We start from the raw sequence: 20259 nt of genomic DNA on the forward strand, positions 1-20259 counted from the left end.
CAATGACACTGCTTGTCGTAAGGACACTTGGAAGCCACTAAGCACTGATTGTCTTCACCACACACACAAACACACACACACACACACACAAGCACACGCACACAAAGTGATTAAAGCTGACCAATAAATGATGAGGCTCGTCATGGAGACACTCGGGAGGCCGTAAGGCACTGATTGTCCACGGTGGAACACAGGTAAAAAGCAATTAAAGCTCATCAATTAATCCGGGTTCACATTCTTGGACAGGCGATCGGTTGTCATGCCAACAAAAATACGCTCAGATTTGAGATGATTTTGACCCCCCCCCCCCCCCCCCAAGGAAAAGTAGCACGTCAACCACAGCTGTAGCGCTTGTCCATCAATAGTTCAGATTGCTTGCTTGAGTGACACGTTTAAGGGTCCAGTAACAAAGGAAGTGCAAAAAAAAAACAACACAACGTGGTCCAGCATGGTTGAAGGCACATTGGGTTTGCGATGGTGGGCTTACTCGTCACGGCTTTCCGATGTCGACTGTGATCTTGGTGAAGAGATCCAAGGTTTGTTTGGACACCAGCTTGTAGGACAGCGACTTGATGCCGTCCTTGTTCATCGTCTCCCTGGTGTGAGCAATTCGGTCAAACCTGGAAGGGAGAAAAAAAAAAAAAAGAAAGAAAACTGAATCGTGTTTTTAGGACAGCAACGTGCGACGGTCCCGCTTCGTACCGCTGAGGGTTGGGCTCGTTCTGCTTGTCTCGCACGTGTCGAATCATCCGACATTTCCCTACTTCGTTGCTCGGCCTGGAGATGGACATTCCTTTGGATGCTAGCCTGCCAAAAAAAAACAAATATGATAATGATTGGTCGAGTGGTTAGCGTGCAGACCTCGCAGCTAGGATACCCGAGTTCAATTCCACCCTCGGCCATCTCTGTGTGGAGTTTCCATGTTCTCCCCGTGCATGCGTGGGTTTTCTCCGGGTACTCCGGTTTCCTCCCACATTCCAAAAACATGCTAGGTTAATTAGCGACTCCAAATTGTCCATAGGTATGAATGTGAGTGTGAATGGTTGTTTGTCTATATGTGCCCTGTGATTGGCTGGCCACCAGTCCAGGGTGTACCCCGCCTCTCGCCCAAAGACGGCTGGGATAGGCTCCAGCACCCCCGCGACTGTTGAAAATGAATGAATGAATGAATGAAGCTGATTCGACAGCATAATTATTGCCTTTCGGCTGGCTACAATAAAAGGCCATTCCTCAACACGCCAGTAATCCCTCGTTTATTGTGAGAGATTTAGTGATCATGATGAGTTTCATAAAGTGGAGCACATAGAACCTGATTATGACCTTCTAAATACGGTTTTAACACGCATACCCAACACAGTTTAGGCAGCAACCCCCTTCCTGTACATTACATACGTTCCATACGTTCTAATTGTTCATGTGGTTCCCCTAAAAGCTGTTGTTAGTGTTAGTGGGGAAAACCAGAGTGATGTTTGCTTGGCAGCGTGCTAACCTGTTGTAGATGTCGTCATCCTCGCCCCCCCACCCCCAGTAGTTGTTGGGGAAGCCGTTGATGGTCAGGAACTGTTCTTTGGACATGGACGACACCCCCCCAAAGTACTGATTGTACGGTAACCTAGATGACCAAAATGAAGGAAGGAGTTCATGAAGGACAACACAAACATATCGAGGCTATCTTTACAAGATTAAAAGCAGATTTAAAAAAAAAAAAACTTCCTGTTTGATGGGCCCCAACAGGAAATAAGTTTGTGTGTGAAGAGGAAGCACTGATGACAGCTTGACAGCACAACGCTTCCTCTCGGTTCTCATTGTCAGCACTTCCGCTCTCACACACGCACACACACACACACACACACACACACTTTAAAACTAGCAAAGTTGTGGAAAGCCATCAAGCAGTAAAAATGAGCACCTCACCTGAAGCCAAACTTGTCCATGGACACGGACAGGTGTCGGGGCTGACTGAAACACTTGTACGTATTTCGGTCGTCCATGGGGATCAGGTCCACGTCACTGAAGACGAAACATTCGTAGTCGTAGTCCTTCAGGGCCTCGGCGTAGCCCACGTTTAACAGTTTGGCCCGGTTGAAGATCTCGTCTCCGTCCTGATGACAAACACAAGCATGAGGATGTAAAGATGGTGGCAATGTTGTGGTGCTCATAGTCATTGCTGTCGTGGTCGGCCTGCTTGGCCACTAGAGGGCGTCTACAACTTGGAAGCAGGAAGAGTTAACTAGTGGCTAGTTCAATCCCTCATTTCTTACAATGAATGAAGGAATGAATGAATGAATGTGGCGTTTACTGTGTGAATGGAACTGCAGGAGTCTGTTATAGAATGACCTCTGCTTCCCCTCTATTGTCCATTTCGATATTATCGATAGCAGCAAAATGAGATCAATATTTTTCCTTTCTCATCTATGTTTACTTCCACAAATAGCTGTGTTTTTCCAATATATGCAATCATCCCTCGCCAATTTTTTTTTTTTTTTTTTTTACAATTTTCTGGCCAAAAATAAATACAAAAGCTAACATGTGTGAGTCTATATTGTGTGTTATTTACAGTATGTCTTCTATGTCTGTTATTATGTCTACTATATTGGGTTATAGTAGTGTAAATGGGACTATAGGGGTGTTATTCCATGTCTAGAGGGCTCTAATAATGTTAAAACTGCATTTAAACAGGTTTGCTATGCTCAAACTACCAAAGTATTTCATTTATAAATAATAAGGAATCCTACTTTGCAGAAATTCCATTATCACGGTTGGGTGTGGAAACAATTAAACTGTAATATATATTTATATAATGCTCATAAATATGTTCATGGACACAGGATGGTTTTAGGAGAAAGAAGGCAAAGGATTTTTTGCATTTGTTTACTTATTTGGAATTATTAACTGTCCTCAAACTATTACATGAAATAAAAGGGAATGATTCTATAATTTTGTTGTATTAAATGTTGTATTAAATATTAAATAGTTCACAAATAAGTGTGATGTGAAGCATTGCTTCACCTGTGTCATTCACACTGAAGCCAACATGGCAGCACATTCCTGCAAACAATATTTTATTATCAGAGAAGGATCGCTGCTTTCATAGGAGCAGGGCGGGGCAGGGAGGGTGAGTCTTGGTGTTAGACGCCACACCTCTTTGACCCCAAAAAATGTCACCGGTCATAAGTAGGCGGATCCCATTGCCGCCTGTCTGTCGAAACACATACAGGTTGGTACCGGTGCCAAGTGAAGTTCATTAATTATATGTCGATAAAAACACAACAACCAACCTATGTCCACCGAAGTCTATAAAAATGTGTGAACGCCAGACAAAAAAAAATATCCCGACCGATAAAAAAGTAGCATATGTGAACATCCATGCAAGTTGTGGGTCATAGGAGGCGTACTCCGCCTATCAAGGCACACTTTCCATTTGTAGCGAGTATGTTTCTGTTTGTTAGCATGTTAGCCACACAGTCAGGAGTCACATGTTTGTGTGGAGTTTGCATGTACTCCCCGTGCATGCCCCTCCCCCACCGACATAGCGGCATAGAAGTTTAACGGATGGATATGTTTGTGGTTAGAGCACACAAAACCTGGTTTTAACATTATTAGAGCCCTCTAGACATGAAATAACACCCCTATAGTCACCTTTACACCTTTGAGAGCACACATCTCTGACACTATCCACATGAATAAAAGCCGTGCATGGTAAAAAAAAATATTGCCATTGATGACATACTTGACTTGAATGCTATTTTTTTGCTAAATTGTCCAAATAAATGTGAAAAAAAAGAGCACTGAGGACATTTTATCTCTGTGTCTCTTGACACTTGAACCGTATAGAGGATGGATTACACTGGTTGTCCTGCTGTTACATCACAGCTGCCGGGAAGGGAAACAATTCCTGTGTTTGCACTGGTTTCCAGTTTGACAAGAAAGGAGCTCCAAGCGTCTTTTGTGGCACTGGAGCAACAGCGATCATATTTGCATGGCGACAATATTCCGCTGAAGCTTCATGTTCTCTTTAAGATAAGACGTGTTTGCATCGTTGTGACATTAAAACAAAAACTGGAATAGTTTTTCGACCAAAAAAATGGACCCCAAATACAAAATATTTGGCTTCTTCTTTGTGTTTATGTGTATTCATACTCTATTATCAGCAATTGGACTGACAAAGGTTGCATACTAGCCCACCGGTTAGCATGTTGGCCTCGCAGTCAGGGGGTCGAGGTTTCATATCTCTGTTGTGGAGTTTGCATGTTTGCATGTCCTCCCCATGCGGGGGTTACTCCGGCTTCCTCCCCACATTCCGAAAACGTGCATGTTAGATTAAAAGCAAGGAATCAGGAATCCTCAATTCCAGTCACGCCTATTCTTCACCTATTCCGCAAAGTAGTAGCGCCGATGACTCAATATCGTTAATATGTAACCGACATTTTTTGTGTCTCTTCTGTGCTGCTCCCTGCCCAAGTACCTGCCCCTTCCCCCCCTCCTCGCATCCTGGCAGAGCAGCGAACGGCTTAATAGCATTCTAGCCTTTTAACGTCATGTAGGTTGCAACTCTGTGAGGTAAAGAAGAACAGATGTTATTCCACATGTTCACCATTGTCTAACAATGCTATGCAGTATAGTAAAGCGAAATTAAAATATACTGTGTGTAGATATACACAGACTTCCATTTCACTTCATACGTCCATGCAGGATATAAAGGGAAGGGGGGGGGGGAGTTATTGTTACATAAAATGTAACAAACAAGCAGCTACATTGTTACATTAAATTAAATGTAGTTTAGTCTTGTGTTAAGTCCAGAAACATGATGGTTGCTTGATTTTTAAGTGATGATGACTTTCTCTTGATAAAAGTATGTATTTACAAAAAGTGCATATATTTCCTAGGGTTGGACCTTAGCATATATCACAATATTATATATGACGATATGAAATGATATAAAATTTAAATTCTGCCAAGTTTTGTATAAAAAGTGACAGACCTTAAGCCCTATAATGAAATACACTCAAATTGGACAGTGTAAAACTTTCCTTACATTAAAAAATTCAAACACAACGTGGTGAAAATATACTCATTGAGCCCGAGTCGTGCTAAAATAACCCTTGCTAGCTTCTATTCACGCTCTGTACGAGGAGATTCAGCCAACTTTCGCCGGCGTTCATCGCCATTTCAACCTGGTTAGGTCGGGAGGTCCTCCGAGTAAATACTTCCCCACACGCAAATGGAACATCTGATGGAACATCTGATGGAACACATGCAGGTACAAGAACTAGAAGTGCAACAGATCATCCGCTATATCGATGTATTGTATTTTTTTAAAGTCAATATCGACATACTTAAATGTGAGTTGTCTTCTTTGACTGCTGCTTAATTTGAATGCATACGTCTCACTGTAGCCCCCTGCAGAGCAGAGAAAGTACTGCATGAACGATCAGTTCTTTAGTTAAACTGAATATTTTGATTATTTGGGTGTTTGGCAGGCCAAGCAAAAAGCTTCGACAGGCCAAAAATAGCACGCATGCCGCCTATTGAGAGAAATTGTCCATAGGTGTGAATGGGAGTGCTTCCTGTATTTAAAATGACGCAACTCGTAAGCCTTACACCGAAGTACATACCAAACCATGTTTATGGAACATGCAATATTCTGGTTAATAAAGATATTTAGTGTAAATGTAAACATAGTGAGTAACTCTTTGACGCCAAGCGTACCAAAGCCTGAGTAACACCCTATCAGGTGTTTGGACACTGCTTCATGTGGCGAGCAAATAAATCTACTGATTCAATCAATCACTGATGATTCCACACCAAGCCGCCTTCGCTTGCACTAACCTGGTTGATGACGTAGACTCCATAGTCCAGTTGCTGGCGTTGCAGGATGGGGTGAAGGTAGTAGAGCCAGTACTTGAGGTGCTCGTCTCTCTTGCGAAACGGGATGATGATGGCGACCTTCTGCAGCGCCTTGCAGTCTTTTGGCTTATAGCGTCCACCCGGCTCAATGTGCTGGTTCTCTTTCTTGATGAGCTCCAGGCTCACCGGATTGTTGAACTCCACCCGCATGGGACCCACTGACAACACAAATAGGACAAGTCAAACCAACAAGCCCGTTTTCTGTCGTCATAATGGAGGTGTGTCCAATTGCATTGCTTATTCAATCAATTCAATCAATGAATAGCACTGAATGGTTCAGTTTCAGATTGGGTATGATAGGTTTGGCCTGTACAGAATGCATTTAGAGGTGAAAACAACATGAAAACCAGAGAGCTGCTGATGGGGGGAAAAGTGTGAAAAATGGAGAGACCCGACTGTTTCTGTGCATGTTAACATCCTGACTCTGTCTTGGGTCGGTTCTGGTCACCCGCTGACAAGATGGTGTCTGCAACTCAGCTGAGCAAAGGTGGCCCAAGAGAGGTCACAGCTGAGGAAACATGGCGGAGGGTCACGCTCAAACAAACACCCCGAGTCACTGAACTTGTTAGTGCATCGTCATAAACGCACAAGGTGTTCAAATTTAGTCAAAAAATATACATATTGCTAGGAATGGAATATTTTCCACTCTGTTTCAGGTAGCTATGGCAACATGTTTGTGCTTATCTACTACTAGATTTGGCGACATCCCAACCCCCCTTGACAACATTTTCTCAAAAGTGGCTAGCAACAAATCTAGAGACTTTTTTTGGAGTCGTCATTAAGTTTTCCAGTATTTGGGAAAGCAAAAAGTGACAGCACGGCCTACTGTGTTGCCAATATTTGTTAAGCTCCGTTGCTATTATATTCAGTATATTCACCAGAAGAGTGTACTACTGGGAGAACTTTGAGAGGTGATGGCAGAGATAAAATATTAAAGTTATTTTATTTTCAATTACATGATTGGCAATTTTAAAATAACAATGAAGTTTATTTGTAGTTGTAAACATAATTAAGGTGTTTTACGCACTCTCCTACCCAGTTATGCTTTTTTTACCCACAGCATTGTACACATCATAGGCTATTATTATTATTATTATTACTATTATAGAATTACCACTTCAAATGAATGACATTTGTCGTTAGGCCAAAAGGGGAATGGCGAAAACGGCTGTCAATAACTCATGCCTCGTGCTCAGTCAAGTCTGAGAAGGAAGTGGGCGGGGCATAGTTCGCGTGAACACTAGCGCCCCCTTGCGGTACCCAACCGTCACACACAGCACCTTTAATGACATCTTCATAGTATTCCAACGGTAGATATAATTTTCAAACAAGTTACAAACACACAAAAAAAATCCTCAAATGTGAATAGTGGAAGTAAGACTTTGTTTTAAAAGTCTTACCGAGCAGAGGAGACGTTTCGGGACATTTATCCAGACTTTCCGTCTTCGGTTGGAAAGTAGGCGAGGGGCCGGCGTCCAGGGTCCGCTTCAATTCAGTACCGGTACCGTTGTTGTGGCTCTGCTGGTTCTGGACGAAGGCGAAGGGGATGTCCAGAGAGCGGACGTAGAAGAAGACGGTGACAGTGATGTGGAGGAAGCAGAGCAGCACCACCAGCTTACACGTCCGATGGAGGAGGTTAAAGTTAACCGAGGAGTCCGCGGCCATCCTGACTCGGTTCTCTTGTGACCGCTAGCTACTTCGGTGATACTCCATCTTCTCTCAGGTGGACGCGGCGAGGTCAAAGTTGGACTCCGTCACGTGACGTCAGCAACCTGAGCGCTGTCACGGCCAGCTAGCTTTAGCTCCGTTAGCTTCCCCGACGTGCCGTTAACTTTACTTGGATAAGTTGGCGCCACCGCTTCTTCAAAAGCTCCGCTGGCAGTTGACGTTAAAGGTGGACTCGCTGGTCCGAACGCACGGCGCAGCAACAGTTAGTGTAAAATATCGCCAAAACTAATCATTTTACATCAACAGGAGAACACCGAAGAAGTCGACAAACTTTTTTTTTTTTACCCTCAAGGTAAATGAGTGCGCTGAGTTTCCGGCTAGATATTTCAAAATAAAGCACTCTCACGTTCTCTGCATACTTTTATACTGAAATGCAGGGGTGTCAGAACTTTTCAGGTCACGTACAGAAACAACGTGCGAGTGATATTATTCACTTTTCTTTATTTTGTTATATTAATTAAGCACCAAACAAACACTCTATAGGTCAAAACATTCAAAGCTAGGGTGGCTAATCGTCCTGTTTTCCCAGGACATGCCTTGTTTTCACTTCCTGAAGTGACTGTCCTTTTTTAAGGAAGTGATGAAAATGTCCTGTTTTCATTTTTGGCAATATTAGATAGTGAATTTCTTCCTTATTCATAAATGGAACATTTTAAACCTGTTAACAACCATCAAAATACGTTTGTTAATAATATTCGAACCCTCTCGACATGCTTTGGATGGTCCAAGTGCTTGTTTGGTCCGGATTGCTATAGTCTTGCCAAGGACTAGTCCTCGAAGTGAGAACTTTCAGGTATTTGAAGATTCTACTCAACCACCTGTGGTGTTTTTCAAATTCTTCGTTCAGGGTGAGTTCACTAAGTGGTGTCGTACGAATAAACCAAACCAAACACACAAGAGAAACACACATTTACTGTACTTCATGGCTAACAAACGTCACTCAGTCCCGAAAGTGGCCCTCTTACACTCAACAGCGACGCTCAGTGGTCAGAATGTGAAATGGCCATTTGTGGGTTGGGGAGGTGTGTTCCTACTATTGTATTTTTTTTCCTAAATAACCTTATTTCTCTTTTAAAAATATTTGTAATTCAGACCATATTACAACTTTCCCCCATCTTAATTTTCTAAAATCAACGTCTTTGTTTTTTGTTTCTCATATTAGTAATGTTTCTTTAATATTTAAACTGTTATGCTACTGAAATGACAGTTTGCTATTATCTCTCCGTGTCCTTGATTTTGTCATGTCAAATTACTGCTGATTCTTCAATTTTTGCTGATTTGTAATGTTTGTTTATTTATTAAATTTTATTTTTCAAATGTATGGTCCAATAAAGAAAAGCTGTGGCCACACTTTGAGCACCCCTTGGCTAAAAACAAAAACAACTAGCAAGCCAGCAAGTCTGACAAATTTACCAGTAAGCAAGTTCACCGAGCTCCCGATCGCATTCCAGACTTTCATCTTAAAATCTGCAATGAAAGCTCGATGTTTCACTGCGTAACTCATCCGGACATTTGCTGGAGGAGTAAGCACAATGATGTATCAATCACCTGCAACAAAACACTTCTTTATTCCATCCATTTTCTACCGCTTATCCTCACAAGGGTCTCAGGCATGCTGGAGCCTATCCCAGCTTTCTTCTGGCAAGAAGCGGAGTACACCCTGGACTGGTCGCCAGCCATTCATAGGGCACATATAGACAAACAACCATTTACACCACACTCACATTCATAACGAAAAGGGAAAAAATGTCACAAAGGAAAAAGGTCGCCACAAAACACGTCAACACTGCCATCTAGTGGTCACAACGAGATACAGCATTTTATCATTTAGAGCAGTAAAATGTGAAAACAATAGACAAAAAACCGGACTTGAGAAAGTGAGTTGATAACCACTATTATAGCACCATTTCACTTTGGGGAACTGAGGTTTTGTTGATTATCTTGAGTATGAAGTACTAAATGGTGTTTGTTAGTACCGTGAATACTGGCCCAGTGTTTACTTGGCATCACTGTCCTAGTGTGTAAAAGTTGGGTAACAAGAAACACAAATTCATACAATACCCAAATAATACACTTATTTACTAAGGGCTACTTTGTGGGCAAATTATTCACAAAAGCAGTAAGGTATATTGATATTTAGTATACAGTATGAGGATTTTGTTGGCAGTTTTTTGTTCAAGTTTACGCGTTTCTGTTGGAGCTGCGTGATGACGTCATCAGCGCTACGTAAACGCTGTGCAGGAATGTGCGCAAACTTTTACTTCTTTCTGTTGGTCTTCACTTCAGTCGACGTGTTAAAAGTTCGCTAAATCTCAGCGGCACCGTTGAGTCGCTCGTCGCGGGAGTGTGGGTGAGTGTAACCGGGCTCAGGGCGAGGGTTGTCGGCGTCGAAGTGAGCTCTTTGTCGGCTGTTCTTTTGCCGAGCAAAGTTTGTTGGAGTTGGGAGGAAAATGGAGGCGGCCCAGAAAGACAAGAAGGCGCTGTCCGCCGCTGATCAGGACCATGGCTAACACTTTGGCTAACAAAACACCTCTCTTTAAGGCTTTTATTGCTCTTGGAGTTCTTTACTTCTTTTATGTATGTTATGTTTTCACTACAATGTCGGTTGGCTGTTTTTCGCTTCCGCAAAGTTTCGTCAAACTAAAATGGTGGCATCAAATCACGACATTCACGCCGAAAATGTAGTTTAATGTTATGCTTTTCAAAGTCAGCTTTTAATAATTTCCGATTAACATTTACAGATTGACAGATTTGTTCCAAATGTGCTCCAGAAAAGCACCATTGAAGACGTTTTATAGTGTAGCCAAAATCCGAAATACTTTCTAATTTTAAAGTTATTTTTTTTTATCTACGAGCACACTTAATGTGTGAATACTTGAAAGATAAGCGACAGCGTACATAAAGTGTTTTTAGTCCCAGACAGTTGTTCTTAAAGTTTGTCTTTTTCTATTGGAATTCTGAATGTGGCGCTGTCAACTCTGCTGGTGCTGTTTTCAAAATGGCCGACAAGCGTTCAGAAGTTGTTTTTTTCCACAGTTACAAACTCCCAGTGGTCACACAACTGTGAGTTGTACCACATTTACATCATTATGTACCTGTGGAATTTTTACACACGAGCTACGTCAGTACATATGTCATTTTATGGACTGAGCATGAAGAAAAACTTGTTGCGCCACAAGCTACAAATGCTAGCAATGGAACATCCACCCTGCTGGAGCTTTCCGTGTCCCCAGAACTCACTTGCCTCACTCGGGACTAGAGTCCACAGGCATGTGGCCCGAAAAATATAATACAGAAATATATGTCACTATATTGTAGCATGGAGGGGAGTTGCCACTGGAATACCCAGCATGTCTTGTGGGCACTTAATAAATTACACACATAAAATTGTAGTTAATTGTTATGTTATCTTACCTGTTATGCGTTGTTTTTATCGTCATGACCTCAGTTTGTGTCACTGTTGTCAAGCTTGTTGTTAGCCAACACCTCATTGAAGCAAGTTCACATGCTAAAAATACAAAAATAATAACATATATTAATTTAATTAGGTTTATTATTCTTTTATAATTAATTGTAATATATTTTATATATAAAAAATATAACTGACAAGATATGGAATATCCATTTTCTTTATTATTAAAATATTTCAAAAATATGTATATATATAATTTACATAAAATAATTGCTATAAATTAATGCTATCCAATTATAAAATAAATGTTTGTTATTAAAAATATCTATAAATTTCATACTTTGGATGCCGCTATTTGGCTTCTGATTTGTGCCACCCCTTTTAGACAGGCATACGTATGTGTGCCCGACGATTTCTTTTAACTTCAACGCATCCATGTTGTTATCCCAGCAGAAAGTCAACATGGCTACTCCCTCCATGTTCTCGATGGAGACGTTTCCCATTGGCGTTTCCTTGATGGACAACGACCAGAGCCTCGGTGACGTGGCGAGGAATTCTGCCGCCCCTCAGTTGGTCATGCTGGCCAACGTGGCGGCGGTGGCGGCAGTGGACGGCTGCGGCGAGGGCAGCGTCGCGGATGAGAAGGAGATGATGGAGCTGAAGACGGTTGGATGCAGCTACTCGGACAGCGAGGATGAGAGTGTTATCAGGTAGTATGCTTGTGGACTAGCAAGTCAAGTTGGCATCAATTGACGTGCTCCACCCCCTTTTTCCAGGTACACTTATGAGAGCGGGAACCCCGGCGAGGTCTGCACTATGGACTACTCAGAATCTGTGGACCTTTGTCCTGTGCAGTCACAAAATGATGGACAAAAAGACAAAGACAAAGCCGAAGACCTTTCTCAAAACTCATGCGAGCCCACATCATCGCCGGACCCCAAACCCAAAGACGGACCTCCAGGGCGTGTCCCGCCCGAGTCTGCGAAGAAGAAGAAGCCATTTCACTGTAAACCCTGTCACTTCCAAGCGCACAACGAGAAGGAGTTTGTAGAACATCTGAGAACGCACGCCGTCAGCAAGATGATGGTCGTCAACCGGGTGGAAGGGCGGAGCAAAGCCCCCGAAGCAGAGACGGCGCAGGGTCAGGATCCATCGTGTGAGGAGGGGGAGGAAGCCTCGGGGGCCAGCGCTGACAGCAAAGGGCTGATTCGCTGCGAACGCTGCGGCTATAACACCAACCGCTACGACCACTACGTGGCGCACCTCAAACACCACAGCAAGGAGGGTGACGACCACAGGTAGGGAAGGCTTCCTTTTTAAATCTTTCCTTTATTGCGGGGACTACTTATAAAAACGCTAACTGTGCTCCAACAGGGTGTTCAAGTGCACGTTGTGTGCGTACAGCACGGTCAGTCAGTATCATTGGAGGAAACACCTGAGGAACCATTTCCCCAGCAAACTGCACACGTGCACTCAGTGCTCCTACTTCTCAGACCGCAAGAGCAACTACATCCAACACATCCGCACGCACACGGGTAAACGGAGAGCAACAACAATGTCCCAACCTGCGCTTCCTTCCTGTACGCTCATGTGTGTGCGTCTGCGTTCTAGGTGTGCGTCCTTTCCAGTGCCCGTACTGCGAATACTCCAGCTCCCAGAAAACACACCTGACGAGACACAAGAGGACCCACTCCGGTCAGTACAAATATTAACCTCTTCATCACAATCAGTAAGATGTGATGATTAGTGGCGATTAATTGTCTACTTGTTTGTTCACTCAAGCACTCCATGGAAGAAAGACGGTAAACACTTTACTAACTTCCTGTGTCTGCTGTCTCTATATAAGGGGTGTCCAAAGTGTGGCCATTTCCCACCCACGGTACTTTCTAAAAATAAAATTTAACAAAACTAAATCATTCATTCATTTTCTACCGCTTTTTCCCTCACGAGGGTCGCGGGGGTGCTGGAGCCTATCCCAGCTGTCTTGGGGCAAGAGGCAGGGTACACCCTGGACTGGTGGCCAGCCAATCACAGGACACATATAGACAAACAACCATTCACACTCACATTCATACCTATGGACAATTTGGAGTCGCTAATTAACCTAGCATGTTTTTTTGGAATGTGGGAGGAAACCAGAGTACCCGGAGAAAACCCACGCATGCATGGAATCGAACCCTGGTCCTCCTAGCTGTGAGGTTTGTGTGCTAACCACTCGATCGCCGTGCTGCCCCAAAACTAAATCAAGAAAAGCAAAAATGGAAAAACCGGCAGACATTTTACAAGAATAAAGTTAAAAATAGTAAGAGAAAAATTGTAATCTAACCAGAAATAGACTTATTTTTATGAGAAGAAGGTAATATTTTGGGGAAAAGTTGAAATATTATTTTTGGAAAAAGTTTGGACACCCCTGCTCTATTATACAGCGTGTGCATCCAGTAATTCCCAGTACAAGCATCCCTAAATGTTTCTCTTCCACAGGCGAGCGACCTTTCAAGTGCGAGAGCTGCAACTACCTCGCTGCCAACCAGCACGAGGTGACCCGCCACGCCCGCCAGGTCCACAATGGTCCCAAACCCCTGGCTTGCCCGTACTGCGAATACAAAACCGCCGACCGCAGCAACTTTAAGAAACACGTGGAGCTTCACCTCAACCCCCGTCAGTTCCTCTGCCCTCTGTGCGAGTATGCCGCCTCCAAGAAGTGCAACCTGCAGTACCACATCAAGTCACGCCACGCCGGCTGCGATGTCACCGTGGACGTCTCCAAGGTCAAACTGCGGGTCAAAAAGCACCCCAACGGTGTTGAGGAGCCCCCGAGAACGGGAAAGATGGCAAAACTGTCCAGCATTGAGGAGGACTTGGAGACTGAGGAGTCTGCTCCAAGTGAGAAGCCGCCAGATCCCATCAATCTGTCCATCAGAAAGCGTGGCAAAGCAGGACAGAACGAAGAGCAAGAAGAACCTCAGAGGAAATGTAATGGTTCTGCTGATAAAGCAGCAAAGACAAACAAGTTGGAACATGAGAAAACTATCACAACAAGACAAAAGAAGATTAAGGAGAACAACGAGGACTTAAGGGGGAAGAAAAGAGTCAAGAAGATAGCAGCAGATGTTCCACCTGACCCACAACCAACAAAGGGAGACAGCGAGAAATGTGAAGTGGGAGGAGCAGTGAGCCATCAAGCTGGGAATGAGAGCACCAAGCTGAGAAGGCCCACAGGGAAGACCTCCAAACGAGAAGAACCCACTGACAGCCTCGAGACGCCAGAGCCTCTTGAGAAGAACGTCCAAGAAAACAACAAGAAGAGGAAAGTGGTGGAAGCTCTCGACCTTTCTTCGAAGTCTCCACATGTGGCGCCTTCTAAAACCCGGCGAGTCAGACCTGGCAAGTCGCCGTCGGCGTCAGCTTGCAAAGACACGAGCGAGGAAGGTGATGCTGTTGATGCTCCGCAGGAGTCCACCTTGCCAGCTAAGCGTACCAGGAGATCTACCAGGAAGGCTTCAGTATGCGGCCAGAAAGACCAGTCGGGCACACCGGATACACCAGAAAGCTCCGCCCACCTTGAAGAGTCACCCCCAACCCTCCAATGTAACGCCGCATCTCAAGTCAACACACCGCTGGATCAACCCCCGGTCTGGACTAAAGACGTCCCCCCTGAGATGCCGTCAGCGAAACCATCCTCACCGCCCGTTGTTGCACTTCCGGCACCAAAAGGCAAGGCGACCGACCCCGAGGACGACGAGGGCGTCCACAGCAGCCACGAAGGCGCCAGCGACATCAGCGACAGCGCCTCCGAAGGTAGCGTGGACTCGGGCCTCAACAGCAACAGCGCCAACTCTGGAAAAATGCCCAACGACCCCGAAACGCCCACAGAGGAAATTCCGACTCCGACCGAGCTCAAAAGTCACATGTGCATCTTCTGCGACCGCCATTTCCCCCTGGAGGTGGACTACCGCCGCCACCTGAACCGTCACCTTGTCAACGTCTACTACATGGACGCCATCCAAGGACCTAAGTAACGCCAACGTAGATCTGTAGATAGTGATGAGGTCCTGAAAAGATGCAGTGACAGCACACGGACCAATCAGGAAGGGCTCTGCGGCCAACTTTGGACTTCTGATGGATGCGGAAAAAATTGACTTTGTTTGCGTTGTTTGACAATCAGTCTTTATTTTTTATCTCCCTTCTATCTCCCTTTATCTCCCTTCGAGACGTCAACCTGAGCAATGTGCTTCTATGCAACAGTTCCATGTGAGTCATGTGAAATTCACTTCCTCCAAAATCTGCTCTTTTAACGAGCGATACCAACATGGCAGCCGACTCCTGCACGCAGCAGCCACTCCATGAAACCACATCCAATATCATAAATGTGCCCACTTAAGTCAACACGTTGTATTATTAGCTTTATCATTATCACTATGCAGCATGGCATGACAACATATTGTGCATAGCTACTGTCTACGCACACAGCATTAAAGCAGTGTAAAGTTTCAAAATAAAAGCAAATGCATCCATTTAATCACCATAAGAAAGATCTGTGCACGTACTGTTAATTGTTGCCAAGACAACCGCAGTGCCTCTATTAAAGTGAAAAATACAGTAATCCTCTTCAAGCTTTGAATTTTGCAGATCCACTTAGCACTTTTTCCAAAGTGTATTAATAAATAGTGCTGTTTCATGGGGTGACTATAGGGGTGTTATTTCATTTCTTGAGGTCTATAAATGTTAAAAACTGTAATTAGAATGGTCTAGAACAGGTCTCCGACTACGAAAATATTCCACTTAGAAATGAGGAATATTACTTTAAGGAAATTCACATATCAGTCAGGTCAGAAAACATCTGACCACGATAAAGGACGGATTACTGAAAAGATCATCTCAATTAAAATGTGCACAGATGGACAATCCTTAATGATCGGCCATTCTCTTCCAAAATGACCATCTCAAGTTTCCGTTCTGTTGCCATTTTGAGGGGCGTCTACCTAAACAGGTTCCACTGTATTAATAAACTATCATTGTGAAAAACCATTCCCAGCGTTCCCTAACGAAGTGGCTGCTGAGTGTGGATGGGATCGGGTAGTTTTGGTTGAAATGTATTCTAAGTTTGCTGAAAGGTGAAATTAATTGAGCCCATGTAATGGTTTGTTTATCTGTTTTTCATTTTAATCACTTGCTTTTCATACGTTTGTCCTTAAAAAATAAAGCACACCATCAGTGAGCGTCCATGCTCTCCTGGGAGAGCGTGGCGCATGCTGCGTCTTAAAAGTGACAGGCGTTCCTTTTTACTCAAATGAATTAGGAAGTAGTTTGACTTACACCCGCTTCACTTCTTCCTGGTCTTCCTGGTCTTCCTGGTCTTCACCTGCCGCCTCTCGGCGACACGAGCAGACAGTCCAGCGTCCAGCATCCTTGAAGGCTTCAGCACTTTGTAGGCGGCAGACTTTGGGATTCGCGCCCCCTTCAGGGAGACCACGTGAGGAAGTAGCGGCGGCGTCCTCAGTCCGAAGCCGACCAACGGCGGGCCATGAACCATCAACAGGAGCTTCTGACCTTCCGCTGCTGTCACCGCCACCCAGCCTGACAGACAGTGGTGGTTTCTATGACAACTGACAGATGTGACACTGATGTGGGCGGAATACCTGCAGATGACAGCTTGATGTCGGCCGCTGCCTCCAGGTCACCTCGACCCTCCAGCCGGACCTCCTGAGGAACCAACGCTGGAAACTCCTTCATCCGCTCCTCACCTCCTGCTGGAACCTGAACATAAAACCACACCAATGCAGCAATGATCTCAACTTCAGCAGACTGGAGTTGTGGCGTCTCACCCCAAGCAGCACACGTCCGGCATGTTTCTGATAGACGCCGTCTGCTTTCTCCAGGCTGCTGATGTGAACCGGAAGTCGGGAGGAGGCAATGACTGAAAACCAGCAGGACGTTTCCCCCTGAAACGGCGTGATCCACAACAGATGATCAGAATCCTGACATTCATTCATTCATTGTCTAGCGCTTTTTCCTCATGAGGGTCGCGGGGGTGCTGGAGCCTATCCCAGCTGTCTTCAGGCAAGAGGCGGGGTACACCGTGGACTGGTGGCCAGCCAATCACAGGGCACATATAGACAAACAACCATTCACACTCACATTCATACCTATGGACAATTTGGAGTCGCTAATTAACCTAGCATGTTTTTGGAATGTGGGAGGAAACCGGAGTACCCGGAGAAAACCCACGCATGCACGGGGAGAACATGCAAACTCCACACAGAGATGGCCGAGGGTGGAATTGAACCCTATGTCTCCTAGCTGTGAGGTCTGCGCGCTAACCACTCGACCGCTGTGCCGCCCTTCTGACATTCAATTACATTGTTTTTCTTTTTTGAGAATAAAAAACACGTTTTTGTGAACTTGTGCCCCACCTCCAGGAGGTCGATCCTGGCCAGAGCTCCCACAAAGAGACTCATCCCGGCCTTCAGAATGAAGGTGCGAGGTGCGATAGCCTGCGTGGGAACCACAGCTTTCACTTCCTGTTCGTTGAGCAACCTGAGAACCTGTGGACACAGTTCAGAAATGCTAAGACGGCGAAGGCTGCGAATCGGCTTACTCGTTCGTTCTCACATCGTGTTCCTTCATGATCCCGGGCGTGTCGAAGAGCCAGTGCGCGTCTTTCAGTTCGTTGTAGGTAAACTCATCGGCTGAGTCTTCTTTTTCTGTAAATATTTTGATTTGTTAAAACACAATCAACCAATCAGATGTGTCCGGTTTCTCACCCGTGGTCATCTCGTCATCGCCGTTTTCTCCAAAGGCTAAACTGTCTGGGTCGAACTCAACCATTCCCTGTATGACGTTGGGTAGGAATGTTCTACCCACTCGACCTGAACAGGAAAAGAACAGGTTGTTTGTTGGCTGCACGGTGGGCGAGTGGTTAGCACGCAGACCTCACAGCTAGGAGACCAGGGTTCAATTCCACCCTCGGCCATCTCTGCGTGGAGTTTGCATGTTCTCCCCGTGCATGCGTGGGTTTTCTCCGGGTACTCCGGTTTCCTCCCACATTCCAAAAACATGCTAGGTTAATTAGCGACTCCAAATTGTCCATAGGTATGAATGTGAGTGTGAATGGTTGTTTGTCTATATGTGCCCTGTGATTGGCTGGCCACCAGTCCAGGGTGTACCCCGTCTCTCGCCCAAAGACAGCTGGGATAGGCTCCAGCACACCCCACGACCCTCGTGAGGATAAGCGGTAGAAAATGAATGAATGAATGTTAGTATGTTAGCCCCGCCCCTTTACTCCTACCACTCTTACCCACTAAGTACCCCTGGCGGCGGAAGTCTTGCAGCCGCTTCATTTCATCCGGCGACAGCTCGCCCTCAGTCTGTCTGCGCGATTCTTGAAGACGCTGCTGCCGCCGGAACATTCTATATGGCGTTGGGTTGATGATGGGGAACTTGAGCAGGTTCAAGGTGGTCCCTGAACACAACACGGTCACATCATAAGAATGTGTGAAAACTAAGCTTCAATTATCAGCTTGACAAGTTATTCTCAGTGCTCTCAGCATGCTTTGCGGACGTCTGTGTCAAACTCACCAGGCCAAGGAGAAATGGTGGCTTTGCGAATGCCGGAGGTTTTAGATTTGCAGAAATCGGACTCCAGCAACGTGTTGAAGAGCGTCGATTTTCCCGCATTGGCGCTCCCCACCAGGTAGACATCACCTTTGTACTTCCACGCCCTCTGTAGGCTGGAGATCAGATCCTCGATCCCGTACCCGGTCTTGGCACTGATCAGGTGGATATCGGTCACCTGAGTCCCGAAACCAGCATCCTGGCAGTACTGGGACAGCTGCCGTTTAATACGCTGCAGGTAGTTTGGCGAGTCCCCCGGAAGGAGGTCAATCTTATTCCCGAGGACGACGATATGTTTGTTGTTGCCCACCAGCTCCGGAAGGTCAGGAACAATGGAGTCTGGGACATCCAGGAGGTCGACGCAAAGAAGCACGAGGGCCCTCTGGGACCGGATCGTCTGGACCACATCGCGGAACTCATCTTTGGACACTTGCAGACGCAGAGCCTTGCGGTGATAGCGAAGCAAGTGGCAGCGCTGGCAAGTGGCGCTGCTCAGGCGCTCCTCCTGCAGCAGGACCTTGTACTTCTCACTTGGCAGGTATCCAGGAACGGTGGCATCTGTGCAGTGCAGGATGCTACCGCAGCCCGAGCAGCAGATGTTGCTACTGGGTTCCTCCAAATCTGGAGAACCGTAGATCTTATGTTCGTGTTTCAGGGCCTTGTTCTTCTTTTTAGAAGAGGCCACGACACTCGGGTCCAAAGGAAAGTCCACATCATGGAATTGGATGCGAGATTCCACCACCCGGTCCTGCCAAGTTAAGTCCTTCGAACCCTGGACCTGATGCTGCACAGACCTGGAGCAAGTCTGCTGCAGAGGATGGGGGGACGGCTGCTTTGGACTTACACTGTTCACGATTCTGGGTTCCTCCTCAGGATCTGGATCTGGAACTGAGGCAAGTTTGTTGATGACAACCGAAGAACATTTTATAAGTGTTGCTTATCGAGTAACTATTAACTTTTATGAGCGTTCTGTACAAATATTTGCTTATACTGATTTGTTATTAAGTTAGAGAACAAAACTAAACACACACTAAATACGAATAGTACAGCGCATGCGCAGTGTTCACCTGTCAAGTCCACAAAAAAGAACCGTTCTTCCTGGTTCGGGTCCACTGTACAGATCCTTTCGGAACCACGGAGTCTGCCGTGGACGTGGCGGGCAGAGGGGTGTCCTCTCGTGGCTTTCAAATCCGGAAGTGAGCCGGTACGTTCAGCTGTTGACCAGAGCACGCGACCGAAGCGAGCCGTCACTCGCACGACGTTAAACATGTCCCACCGACGAGCGTGCTTACTTCTATTTTCTGGTAGAAAAAGCGACGTAGCCACCAAGTTAACGATAAAAATCCCGCCACTGAAATGTGTAATACTAAAAAAAAAAAGAACGACTAGCTTCCAACATTAAAAGGACGGAAGTTCTTTCACGTCTTACGTGATGACGTAATTGAAAGCCAGATAATCACAGCAAACAAGATGTCTCACTCTGCCTTCATTAGGCAACCAAAAACATAGAGTCTATTTTTCTGCTGCTTGAGTGATCCAGTAACATGAAGTGTTTTTTTTAAATCATAATCAGTTTAAAACCAGCATTAATTTTAAAA

The 20259-nt window shown here is 45.3% G+C and overlaps 3 protein-coding genes across 4 annotated transcripts; 1 reads left to right on the forward strand and 2 right to left on the reverse strand.

Moving 5' to 3' along the window:
• Positions 1-101: 101 nt before the first annotated feature.
• On the reverse strand, positions 102-7952 carry b4galt1l (DP-Gal:betaGlcNAc beta 1,4- galactosyltransferase, polypeptide 1, like). Its single transcript, XM_058064064.2, has 6 exons — positions 7308-7952; positions 5830-6065; positions 1915-2102; positions 1490-1612; positions 703-807; positions 102-620 (listed from the first exon to the last, which is right to left on the reverse strand). The coding sequence occupies exons 1-6, from the start codon at positions 7570-7572 to the stop codon at positions 491-493; spliced, it is 1047 nt and encodes a 348-aa protein (XP_057920047.2). The 5' UTR covers positions 7573-7952; the 3' UTR covers positions 102-490.
• Positions 7953-9866: 1914 nt separating this feature from the next.
• On the forward strand, positions 9867-16311 carry rest (RE1-silencing transcription factor). Of its 2 annotated transcripts, none has more exons than XM_058064018.2 (6): positions 9867-9985; positions 11501-11757; positions 11824-12345; positions 12422-12582; positions 12659-12742; positions 13529-16311. In XM_058064018.2, exons 2-6 carry the CDS (start codon positions 11510-11512, stop codon positions 15064-15066), a joined length of 2553 nt encoding a protein of 850 aa, XP_057920001.2. In that variant the 5' UTR covers positions 9867-9985; positions 11501-11509; the 3' UTR covers positions 15067-16311. The 2 variants fall into 2 exon arrangements, with proteins under 2 accessions (XP_057920001.2, XP_057920002.2); XM_058064019.2 differs by having other exon boundaries at positions 9881-9985; positions 11498-11757.
• Positions 12349-20087, reverse strand: noa1 (nitric oxide associated 1). The gene is made up of 10 exons (XM_078788411.1): positions 19729-20087; positions 18626-19549; positions 18345-18509; positions 17812-17916; positions 17660-17751; positions 17461-17592; positions 16873-16989; positions 16687-16804; positions 16364-16624; positions 12349-12714 (listed from the first exon to the last, which is right to left on the reverse strand). Exons 1-9 carry the CDS (start codon positions 19928-19930, stop codon positions 16371-16373), a joined length of 2109 nt encoding a protein of 702 aa, XP_078644537.1. The 5' UTR covers positions 19931-20087; the 3' UTR covers positions 12349-12714; positions 16364-16370.
• Positions 20088-20259: the final 172 nt, after the last annotated feature.

Source organism: Doryrhamphus excisus, linkage group LG23 (genome assembly GCF_037039965.1).
Source record: "Doryrhamphus excisus strain RoL-2023G ecotype Guam linkage group LG23, RoL_Dexc_Guam_v1.1, whole genome shotgun sequence".
Taxonomy (NCBI): Eukaryota; Metazoa; Chordata; class Actinopteri; order Syngnathiformes; family Syngnathidae; genus Doryrhamphus; species Doryrhamphus excisus.